The following is a 12,016-nucleotide window of genomic DNA, read 5'->3' as shown; positions in this document are numbered from 1 at the left end:
AGCATTACAAATCCTATTACTTACAAATATTATCATTATTCAGAGAAATGACGCAAGTAAAACACCATGATATATACTGAAATTTTTAGAAACCATCTCTTAGTAATCAACTCAACTTTAAATCTACCATATTTAGTTTTGATAAGAAGTCTTGTTCAGTTTCTGCAAGTGGTGATCTGGAAACAGGGTTATCTACCAAACAAAGCTGCTTAAGAGACGGTGCATCTCTCAATTTTTGCAATTCTTCCAGTTTTGCTATTTCTGAAAAACGTCAAGAAAAATGCTCTACTTCGATGCTCAAAAGAGAACAATCCTATAATTAGATGTGTAAAAGTAATAATATAGAAGACAGTGATAAATGTAATTTTTTGATTGATAAGGGACACTGCTATAAGTTAGCCTTGATAGATCCGCATAGGCCTAGCTGTTCCCTTAGCAATCCGTTCCCTTAGCAATCCGTTCCCTTAGCCATTGGCTGTTGTTATCTATTGACAATGAACCAACCAGCCGTGTATACAATTGCTAAGTATTCATCAACATCACCCGTGAATGATTTTACTAAAGTGAAAATAAAAATAAGCATTAAAGGGGACAGATTGCCTTTAATGGACGGACTTCTCATCCAACGGTCGTTAAATCGTGGAGTCCTACAAGAATCTACTATTGTACCAATATTGTTTTGAATCGCTTTGATGCTACTCACCCTATTATGCGGCTGACGAGGCTAATGATACAATCATAGAAGCAAACTCTTTGGAGGAGATAAGATAAACGCTTAAAAATTAACTGGGCAATCTTACATTACAGCCTAGTTTTATGTAAATGAACTGTAGTTAATCGTCTGCAAAAATACATTGTAGCTGCTTCAAATTATGCATGGAAGCTGGCTGTAGAGCCCACTAAGATACATTTTCTGAAAAAAGTGGTAAGAATAAACCTTGTTGAAGAACTAGAGAGTCAACTGACAATGCGAGCGCACGAATAAACAATAATAAGCCTCTTTTAGAGCTGATGTCTTAATGGCTACATTTGCATGTTTGTGTGAATAGCATTCAAACGGGCAGGAATAAAAATTTGTCATTAGGTGTTTGCTACATTCCTTTCCAAAACAAGCTTTTCTACACAACTCATGGGATACACCAGTTTTTAACCATGGCTAAAACTTCTTTTTTGTGCCTCTTCCTACAAGCCTTGTTTGCTATTCTCATTTTATGCTCATTCGTCAAAGTGTATTTTCGAAAACTATCTAGTGCATTCATTGCCTATTTTAAAATACCAAACCATGCTAATAAATTTTCCATAAAAATCTAGCTTAAATAGAAAGTTAATTAACATTGTTTAAATCTGATTATCAACACTTGATTGGTCAGTTCATTTTGTAGTTCGTAATAAATAAAAAGTATCAAAAAGCATAAAAATTGATTTGCTTTGTGACACTATATTTTTAGTTTGTGATAATTTTATTCATGAGTCGATATTGAGATGGCGATTATAAACAACTCAAATAAGTTTTTGGTACTGCAATATTTGAAGATGGCTAGAAATAGCAGAAACATCGCATACGAAACTACTCTCGTCTGACACTCTTCAGAGTGTTAACGTTAGATAATGACCAAAAGTAAGCTAAAAATTTATATCCAGGTGTGGAACTAAAGTAACGTGAGGACTTTTTACTAAGAGTCCAGGAGAGGAAACGAAATCTCTCTGTCTACATAAGAAAGGATCCTCTGTTTTGATGTAAAAAGATCCCAAAACCCTTAGATGAAAAGATGACTTTCCCAACCCAACGATTTAGAAATTGTCGTCACTCTACGTTTTGGCACACTCTGGACTTTTGTGAGCAGTGTTGACAAATTGATCACATGTTACTTGGGCATTGAGGACTTTTGCAAAACGCCGTGGCTGTTCTCTTTTCGGAATCATTTTTGTCTGATGCTTGCAGGAACAGGTTTTATTCATTTGACCATATTTTTATTATTATAATTATGCATAAATGTTTTATTATTCAGTCAATTGACTATGATTCAACTAATCACTGTCTAGTGAGTCCTACATACCGAACTTCGAATCGAAACGAAAATTCATAAACAACTAAATTTTCTTATTGGTAGGAACACCGCCCTTTTGAATGGAGCAACATGACCCATTGATTAAAAATTATCATTGTAATCCATGTATCAAACTCTGTTTTGATAATCAAAACTATAATCAACAAGTGATCCGAAATTTAAATGCAGCACTAAAAACTTAATAAAATTTTTCACTTTATACTTTGACTAACAGCAAAGGAGCAAATTTGAAAAAGATACTGTTTCCTTTGAGAGACAGGTCTCTCAGGTGAGGTACCAAGGAAAATCCATCCAAGCAATCAACTTCGTTTGCATCTAGGTTTATTTGCGTCAAATTTTGAAACATGTGAACATTGTGTAATGACGTCATCTTGTTTGATGAAAGATTGATGGTTTCTACAGATGTTAGATATTCCAAATGGTATAATGCAGTCAATTCCTGGTGCAGAAAGAAACAAGAAATATCAAAATCGAGTAGAATTTTACAATCCTCAAGTGGGTGGAAAAGTAAAAAGATCTCCTGTCTTGAAAGAGCAATAAATAGCAAAAAGCAGAGAATTGCAATAAAAAAGCAATAAAAAAGGGGCAAATTCATTTTACAACAAATTACAAACTACAACAATTAAACTCACAGAAAACTACAATTTAAAAAAGCTAGTGAATTGCTTACCTTTTCTTCAAGATTCAGTGTTTGAAAATCATCCTTCGACAAAAACATGCATTGATGAGAGAAGTCATTGACAATTACAGAAAAGTCGCATGGAAAATTAAACAACAAATATATTTGTTTCATCAGTCTGGCGAAGGAAAACCGGGAAAATTGAAGCTCAATGAGCAAAGGAAAATAAATATTTATTGCAAAGAAATGTGCATTTCAAGTCAACTTTTTTCACAATGATTTAAAAACCAAAAGCTTCAATGCATCAGAAAACAGCATAACAGCGTATGGAAAGAATTAAAAAACCAAATACCGAATGACCCTTACAGGATGCTACATACATACATTCTTTACAATCTTTAACTAATCAAATCTTTTAGATTAAAGCCCTCTAAAATGTAAATTTTTAGAATTCCCTACAAAAAGAGGATCTAATAGTATATGTAGTTAACGTCCTTATAATTTATGGCACTGCTTTCTTTTTCATAGGAAATAGTTTCTAAAAGATACTATTTCCGATAGCTACGATACGATAGAAATTGTATTAAAAGAAACCATAAAAGCAATTATAGAAATGGCTTTTGAATGAAGCTTGCATTTGGGAATCATTATTTCCAACTTTACACCAAATAAAAACATCTTGTGACATACACCACACATTACCAATTTTTCATACGAGCAATTACAATTTAAGTATGTGTATACTAAAGATTAACGAAAAATGAATTCCACACAATCACAGGTAGAGAGAAATATTGAGCAGCAAGCCATCTTCAATTAACTGGAAAAACATAAGCAACAACTTTCGAATGCAATTAACTTTACTTTACATTGGATCAATATTCCTGGAAGCTTACTTACCTTTGTTTGTTTCATCCTCCGTATTTCATCTTCGATTTGATATTTGCTTCCTTAATGATAATGATAAAAAACATGACAGGGAAATATAAAGTTCTGGACGGACGATACTGGCTTAAGTATATGAATATTTAACTTAAACAGATCAGTCTGCAAGGATAAGGGAGCGTAAAGTCTTAAAGAAAACTGTCAACGAGAAAATACAATTAAAGCTCCCTTATCAAATAAAAGCCATACTTAGGATTTTTGAGGGGCACAACTCTTCCTAGTTCGATAGCATACCCTAATAGCTTTGCAGCTTTCTTCGTTTTTTGGGTTATTCCATGCCAAATGGACCAATTTTTGAAGTAGTCCCACATGCACCACCTCATATTTGTGTAATTGTTTATATATGTACGATAGGAGCATCCTGAAAATTTCAGCTTGATATCTTATACCATCCCAAAGATATGGTTCTTCAAAGTCTCCCACTTTGGCTCTGATGAGGAATTCTGGGAGATGGAAACAAACTTTTTGCAAACTTTGAGGTCCTATATTTCCTTACCCGATTTTGTTAGCCTCTTCAAAATTGATACCCTGGAGCTTTTTTGAGAGCACTATCAGACAAAATTTACAAAGCTAATCATTTTTCAATACCTTATGGATGGTATAGAATATCACGCTGAAATTTTCAATGATGCTCCTATCTTACACATATGAACATTGACATAAATTTTCATGCAAATCTGAGGTGGTGCATGTGGGACCCCTAGTCCACTTGGCATGGAATGACCCTTTTACAATGCTAGGCTCTAACACGAACTCGCTACATCAAACCATAGAAACATCAAAGTGAGTCAGCATTCAAAAAGAGACTATGCCATCATTGCTGCCATCAGAGGAAATCAAATTATTAAATGAGGTGAAAGTCACATACGCAAGTCTCGATAGTATTCTCTTCTCATGCCATCACAGTCTACAAGTCTTTTTAGGAGCGATTCAGTTTCATCGCTATACTTTTCTGGGTTCAGTGCCCTCATCAAAAATACAACAGTTAACATAACCCCTAAAATATAATAGGTAAAAGCATTATTCACGAAATTTAAGATATATAACTGAGATATTTCAGCTTTTTGGAAATAATTTGAAATACGACTAATATATCTATTCAATATTCAGTGTTTCCTTTTGAAAGAATATGTTGTGATGAGATCTCAAAACTTCATCAGCACGATGCTTCAAGAGACCAGCCCTAAGCTATAAATATCATAATGAGCCATTATAATGAAGTTATAGCCAAACGTTTCATTGCCATTCTCAGTTGTAACAAAATGCCACTCAACGCTACAGAAAATATCAATTATCATAAAATCTGTTTCTTGTTATCAATTCCAATTACAATACCAATAGTTGCAATACAAAATTACAGCGGTGGCAACAAGCAACGTACATTTATTCTCAGATTCCTCTTCGAGGAGCATTTTGCAAGATTCAAGCTCATTATTCAACACGTCGGCTTTGGCAGCAGTATGGTTATCCCTGGAATGTAATCTTCCGCTTTAGGATTACAATAATATAAAAAAATTATTACACAGTTTAGATTCATACCTCAAGACAAAGACTGAGTAAACTTTCATTATTCTAAAGACATATTATTACATCGTCGTTCCTCATTCAATCATTAATTGATCATCTTAAGTTCTTACATCAATCCAGTTCCGAAATTTCTAAAAGGAAGCAGCCACCTATTTATTTCATTCATGGCATCATTGTTTATGTGGTCATCCCCTTCCAGGTACAAACCTACGAAAGGGGATGTGTGAGCGGAATATTTCACCATTTTGGGATGCCTTGTCAATCCTTTATTTACGCCAGGTAATAGAAGCATTGAAACACGTTTTCGTTGTCTGGCTCTTTACTCTCTATTTCAAAGGAAAATGCATTCATCATACCAAAAAAGTAAGAACAGTAGCTAAAATCTTCAGCATTGTGACGTCAAAGCATATCGGTTTGTCTTAAAGATCCTTTCATGGAATCTGTCTTGCATGAATAGACAGAACATGACGAAATAGACTTTGGTTTCATTATGAGGGCAGCAGCTCAAGCTAGAGATCTCGAACAAGTCTCCTTCGAGTTGTAGCCTCCAAAAAAATACTCTGACATTATGTATCAGTGATACAATATTACCTAAACATAAGATGTGATTCTTCAAGGTGCCAACTCCACGAAGCTTCATTTTCACCTGCAATAAAAAAAAATTTCACAGCACTCCATTATTAATCTGTGGATAAGAGATATTAAGCATTAAAAGGCCTGCCTCGAGCCAATTATGGTGCGATTTTATAAACAGATGCACTATTAAGATCGGCAAAAGAATATCAGCAACCTTTCTTACAATTTTTGTACTATAAAAAGAGGCTCTTCTAGACACAGAGAGATTGGAGATTTGAAGAAAGTATGGAAAAGCGTAAACTCATAAGGGAATTAACGTCTGATATTAAAAAAAGGCAAGGAGAAATTTATATCCAGGTGCGGATTGTTGAAAAATAATAATATAAGAGAAGATAAAAAAAATAATGATAGGTCTCATTGGTTCTTTTCTATTGACCAATAGTTGAAGAGTCCAAGACACCTAACAAACTCTTTCTGTCTACACAAGTCTCTGTCTAGAGCTCAAAACATCTAAATGAAAAGACAGCCTTGCTTGCCAAGTCATTGCTTTCAACATTACTCCGTACAAAATTCTAAACATCTACTTATCACTACGTTTATACTGGGTAAGTGTCGGACGAAAGGTACTCAAATATGTTTTATCTTTCTTCTCCTTTCTCTGTACTAACTTAATGCGCTTGCTTCCGCACTTTATTCGATATGTTTACAGATTAAAATAAAGAAACATACGAAAGACATACCTTGCTTAAGAGTGCATTCTTTTTTCATGCCATTACCTATTTCCACTATAACCCTGCTTTCAGAATCCTCCAAATTTTTTTTAATGTTGGCTATTTGTGACAGTTAAGGCAAAAAACATCGAAGTGCATTATCAAAAAACTTTATATTCTAAATGCCTTGAAAAATTGTACTGGTCTTCACCATTAAAATCTACAAGTTTTGAACGTTTTGAACTATAGAAATTGTTCTTTTATACTGGAAACCTCAATATTCATAAAACTTAATAACGATTTGCTACTTTTTCACTCCTTTAGTAAGACCTGAGTTTTTCAAATAAGTACTAGAAACTCAAGGTAAAGAAAATATGATCAATCTAAGTACATGTCCAAACAAAGACACATCTCATACAACTGCATTGGAGAATGAAATTTTTGTTGCTGAAAAGGATATCCAAACATGCGAAGGGCTTTGCTTCTGGGAACTTGATGACCATGTTAGATTATCGAACTTCTCGTCATTAATGAAGATATCAATGGTTGCTTGTGAGTTGAGCTGAAAATAATGTGATTGCTTAAAAAGAAGACTTTATCAATGGCATATTTCTACAAAAATTCTAAGTCTTTGGGGGACTTTCAAAATTGACTGGCACAGAGTTCAATCCTTCACCTTTCTATGAAGTTCAAGGATAAAGTTAAGTAATCACTTTTATTAAAGATTCATTGCTAACAATGAGCCATTGCGCTCCGCAAGTATCCCATAATGCATTTTTAGACAGTCTGAAATCAATTTTGGTTAATCCGTAGAAGTTTACTGCCATTTTTTGGATCGTCGCCACGCTCGCAAAGACCCATAATTAGCAATGAATCTTTAACTAACAATTAGATATAAAATAATGATAAGAACATGATGGTAGAATTCATTAACAATTGCATTTTCAGATGCAGAAAAACATATCCATTTTACTACTGCATGAAAAGGAAAATGTTGCCTGTTCAAAACAACATCGATATAAATACATAAAAATAAATTTTAGCACGTACTTGGACTTTTTTTGAAAGACTAACAACCAGCCTCAAACCGTCGCTTGTTGTTTTTATTCCTATGTACAAAATATCTAGCTTTTGTTCCTCTGCAAAAGAAAGGTCTTATAAAGATCAACACGACAGATAAATCCTATCTTGTATGACAAGAGTAAATATTTTAATAGGATGGTGAAATTGGTGAAATTGTTGAAGAGCTGACTTCTGTTTGAGCAAAGACACTCAGTGACAAAGTGTTCACTTTCAATAGATAGCAGTTTTAAACTGATTAACCGATATGGACAAAAACTAAGGCAATATGAATTAAAAAAATGAAATACTGAATGTAAAAGTGAATTATAAATTAAAAAGCGAAATACTGAATGTAAATATAAAGAATTAGCCAGATTTTATTACTATTGGTTATTGGTACTTTCTATATGCTAAAATATTCCAATATCTTAAACTTTTTGAAAACTTTCTGTTGAGAACAAGATATATGACAATTTAAAAATCCTGCCTTAACATACCTCTTCCAAGGAGCCATCTTTGATAAAACCAAGCACTTTGGTCGTTTGGGTCAGTGAAGAAAGCATTTTGGACAAGTCCAAATTCTAAACAAGGTAATTTTAATTTGGGCGTTTTCAATACTTATCAATTGCTTATGAAAAAGGGACATTAAATAATTGTCATAAAGTATATTTTAATATCAGCTTGTCTGTACAAACTGTTAAATAAATTGGATTAAAGACACACATGCATCGCTCTGAAAATCTAGAAAACTGCAATGATCCAAGCAATTTTTTAGTCTCAGCATAAGTGATCTATGATAAAGATTATTTTACTGGAGGCATTTATTATGCAAACAATCACAGTCTAATTTCAATTGGATTGAATCAGTTAGTAGAAACAGAGGTAATAATTTTTAAATACATATGACAGGTGCAAACCTATCAATTAGAAAAGATCACATGGAAAATACATGCCAGGATGCATTTCAAAGCACTGAAAAGACAATTGAAAAGTGCAGAAAACCTTTCCTTGGAGTTGTTTCCTATATCAATGTAAACTGATCATAGGTCAGAGAAATGACTTCTATATGATAACATCACAACTGAACATGTGACTAAGCAAACATAAAATTACAAGTAAACACAAATCATTACAAAAACATCTACAATTCTTAACATACCCCTCAACAAAGCAGTCTCTTCAACTTTTCCCTTACATTGTGGATCAGGGTGAACAAGTGGCAGCAACTTTGCTCTGTTGTGCCAAGCAGAATAATTTGAAAAATTTTCAGAAATCTTTTTGGTGGTAAAATCAAATTCTTCTTTACTTGATACATTTGCATTTTTGACAACAAAGCGACGGTAATCCCAACAGTGAACTTGAAATGAAACAAAAAGTTGATAACATTAGTTAAGAAATTATGAAAAAATGTTATTTTTAACAGGTGTCTTCTTATGGCAAACACATCAACAAAAAAAAATTTCAAAAATGGAAGGAGCCCTTATTGAGGCAAGGAACTTGTGAAAAGACTCAGTATAGATAGCAATAATGGTTCAGAAAGCTAAAACAGTTACTCTGAAATGCAAGTAAGCAGTGGTTTCCAAGAGAGACAAAACTGAAAGCACTAAATTAAGAGTTCCACGTTTGAAAAGCTAAGGAAAAACCAAACTGAAGAAGCTGAACAGCAACTTAAATTTGCATTTGCATTGTATTTGATCTAAGCTTTTCATATTTGCCAAATCAAGCAAAAAATGATCTGCCAGAAGTGTTGTTAAACTGGACATCTGTTTAATGTATATAGGAAATCTTAGGCAAGACAGTGTCAAGAAAAATTACCTATATGATCTACACAACACCCCAAGCAATCTTTTTCTGGCGTTTTACTTTGCTTTTTCTCAAAAACCTATGATTTTGTGTTTCCAGGTGTACAAAAATTGGACACTTACAGTTTCTAGAATCCATTGACAAAAACTTATTGCATAACATCAAGTCTCTCTTCCAGTCTGGACTAGGCATATTTTGTAGTGCAAACCTTCTGTGTTCCCAAACACCATATGATTTTGGATTAACATGCAAACAGCTTTGCAAGAATTTAAGTTCATGAAGAAATAATTCATTCATTTCATCATCAGACCTGACAAGAAAAAAACAAGATATATGCAAACACAATAACAACTAGTCTTTAAACAAATCCCCTTCCTTTGTTTATAAGCTATCATTTAAAACTACTCATCAGCATTTTCTTGTGTTGTGTTGGTTGCAAAATGTTTTCATTTAAATCATGAGAGTATCCTGGATGGCCTATGTAGCAGATGAAGAATTTATGATCTTATTAACAGCTTCTGACAGGGATCATACTCCAAACCCTCAAAAGTTTCTTGATAAAAGTTTATAAACATCATTTAAAAAAAAGATACATGTTAATCATAGGAAAAGTTGCTCTGATTCATCTTACCAACAACTAACTTTTGGATGGGAAGAATCAAGCGTTCTATGGTATCTAAATTATTTGTCCCTATTATCCAGTTAAGTTCAATTAAATTCAGTCTGTACAGCAGAGCTGTTACCAAAATGTTGCACAACAAACCTCTGCTGCTTAATTTTTAGAAATATTTCTTTCCTTATGTTCCACATGGTAGAGAAGTCTGGATTTGAACCAAGGAGTTTTTCTGTAAGCTTCAAAAGTTCATCATCAAGCTCTTCATTTTTTCTCTATTAAGGAAAAAATACCCTGACATGTTGGCATTGTAAAAAGTTTGAATTTGACTGAAAAAAATAATAGATGATAAATTAATTCCAAAATTTGAAACTTCAAAACAATGAATGTCATGTTATGCAAATAAACAAGTTTGTTTTTCTCACAAGGTAAATGTTGAGAAGTTTCCATCTGATATTTTATCCAAAAACATATCTACTAATTCTCACTCCATCGTTTTTTTGATGCCAAATCAAAAAGTCAGTTTATAAAAAACTATGCCATTTGGATAGTTATGGATAAGTAATTCCACCTTATTAAAAATTTCTTCAGTTAGAGTCTTAAATTTTTCAGCTTTCTCTGCTCTTTCCTTTTTTCTCTCTGCTTCCTGTTCAGCTGTCGTCTTTACTTTCAATACACCATGCTGAAATCCAAAAAAGGTATTATAGTATTTCCTTGTTATTAAACTTCTTGCTAGCTATCCTGCATTGTTTGAGATACAATACTTCAAAATTCTACTGGCTTACATTTGATATGCAATCACAGGTATCATTAGTCAAGACTGCAAAGTACTTTTCTGTACAGGGAATCATTTTCTGCCTCTTGTGCTTGCATTGAACAAACCAAGTTACAAAATAGCAGGTTAGAAGCTTAGGATTTTTTAAATATCATTTATAGGCATTTGTTGAGGATGTGCGCGTGATTTGCATAAAGATCTGTGATGCAACTGCAGGGATTAATCTGACTTTGATGAAAATGCTGTGATGGAATTTGAGGGAAAAATTATTGCAAGGGGAATGCTTCCCCAAGCATACCCAAACATTGCAGTTTGGTCATTAGTGGATGTGCATGCTTTAAAAATATAACATCCTTTATTGTATAATGTGGAATGTGGAATGACCTTCCTGCCAAAACTTAACAAGCATCTTCCCTAAATGTGTTCAAAATATATATTTAGTCAATTATTTAGTCAAACATTATTATTATCAATTATTTATTATTTAGACAAATATATTTATTTTCTTTCAGTGTGCTTTTATACTCTGAATCTACTAAGTTTTTTGCATTTTTGCATTCTCAATATTTTCTTTAATTTCTTTTCTTTAATATTGTACTTAATTTCTTTACTTCAATGTTTTCGATTTTAATTAAAGTTTTAAGCGGAGAAATTAAAATGAGATTGTAGCAATTGGGTAATGCAAGCACGAAGATTTTATGTGAAGCTGCCTAACTGGCTAACTATTATTACTAGATATGAGGACCTTGGCTTCTCTGCAAATTGGAAACTATTCCCCTTCAGCTGAAGCATTTTTGCAATTACAAAACATGCCTGAAGGACTGGAAAACCCCCAGCAGCTTCTTCTGCAAAAAGTGTCCCAGCTTCCTAAAGGCTTTTAAATGTGGCTCAGAAAAAAAAGGCGAGAGTGAATAAATACCATGCTGCTTAGCTTTAAGTACCACTTGATGATTTTGATTACAATTCTTATTCCATCAATCTACTTCCCGTTATTGACAGGCTACATCGAACCTAAAACAGCAACCATTATAGTTAAGCCTCGTGATGAGTTGGAAACGTAGTACTTGCAGCAAGAACAACAAATTCTTTCTGAATTCTTTTTATGATTGTTGTTAAGAACAAGTAAATGGTCAGTTATAAAAGGAATCGTTGATGAATTACTAACAGGCACAAGGGATTTATGTGGGTGAATCTATGTAAATTTACATTACTGTGCTGATGAAAAAGCAGTGTGTATTGTTTATGTATATTTACAGCCTTTACTGATTTAGGGTATACATGTCAATTTTTTTCGTCGTTTCGAACGAGGGAATCGAA

General features: G+C 33.3%; 1 protein-coding gene across 1 annotated transcript; it reads right to left on the bottom strand.

Annotated features, from left to right (window-relative positions):
- Nucleotides 1-70: 70 nt before the first annotated feature.
- Nucleotides 71-11,759, bottom strand: LOC135690891 (geranylgeranyl transferase type-2 subunit alpha). Its single transcript, XM_089115411.1, has 16 exons — nt 11,619-11,759; nt 10,496-10,606; nt 10,075-10,199; nt 9,434-9,621; nt 8,668-8,865; nt 8,006-8,089; nt 7,497-7,585; nt 6,861-7,008; nt 6,477-6,578; nt 5,752-5,806; nt 5,015-5,103; nt 4,502-4,630; nt 3,589-3,638; nt 2,740-2,772; nt 2,310-2,508; nt 71-261 (listed from the first exon to the last, which is right to left on the bottom strand). Exons 1-16 carry the CDS (start codon nt 11,619-11,621, stop codon nt 107-109), a joined length of 1,758 nt encoding a protein of 585 aa, XP_088971537.1. The 5' UTR covers nt 11,622-11,759; the 3' UTR covers nt 71-106.
- Nucleotides 11,760-12,016: the final 257 nt, after the last annotated feature.

Source organism: Rhopilema esculentum, chromosome 4, assembly GCF_057945365.1.
Source record: "Rhopilema esculentum isolate cy_ngs chromosome 4, ASM5794536v1, whole genome shotgun sequence".
NCBI classification, from domain to species: Eukaryota; Metazoa; Cnidaria; class Scyphozoa; order Rhizostomeae; family Rhizostomatidae; genus Rhopilema; species Rhopilema esculentum.
This window is presented reverse-complemented; position numbering and strand designations above follow the sequence as displayed.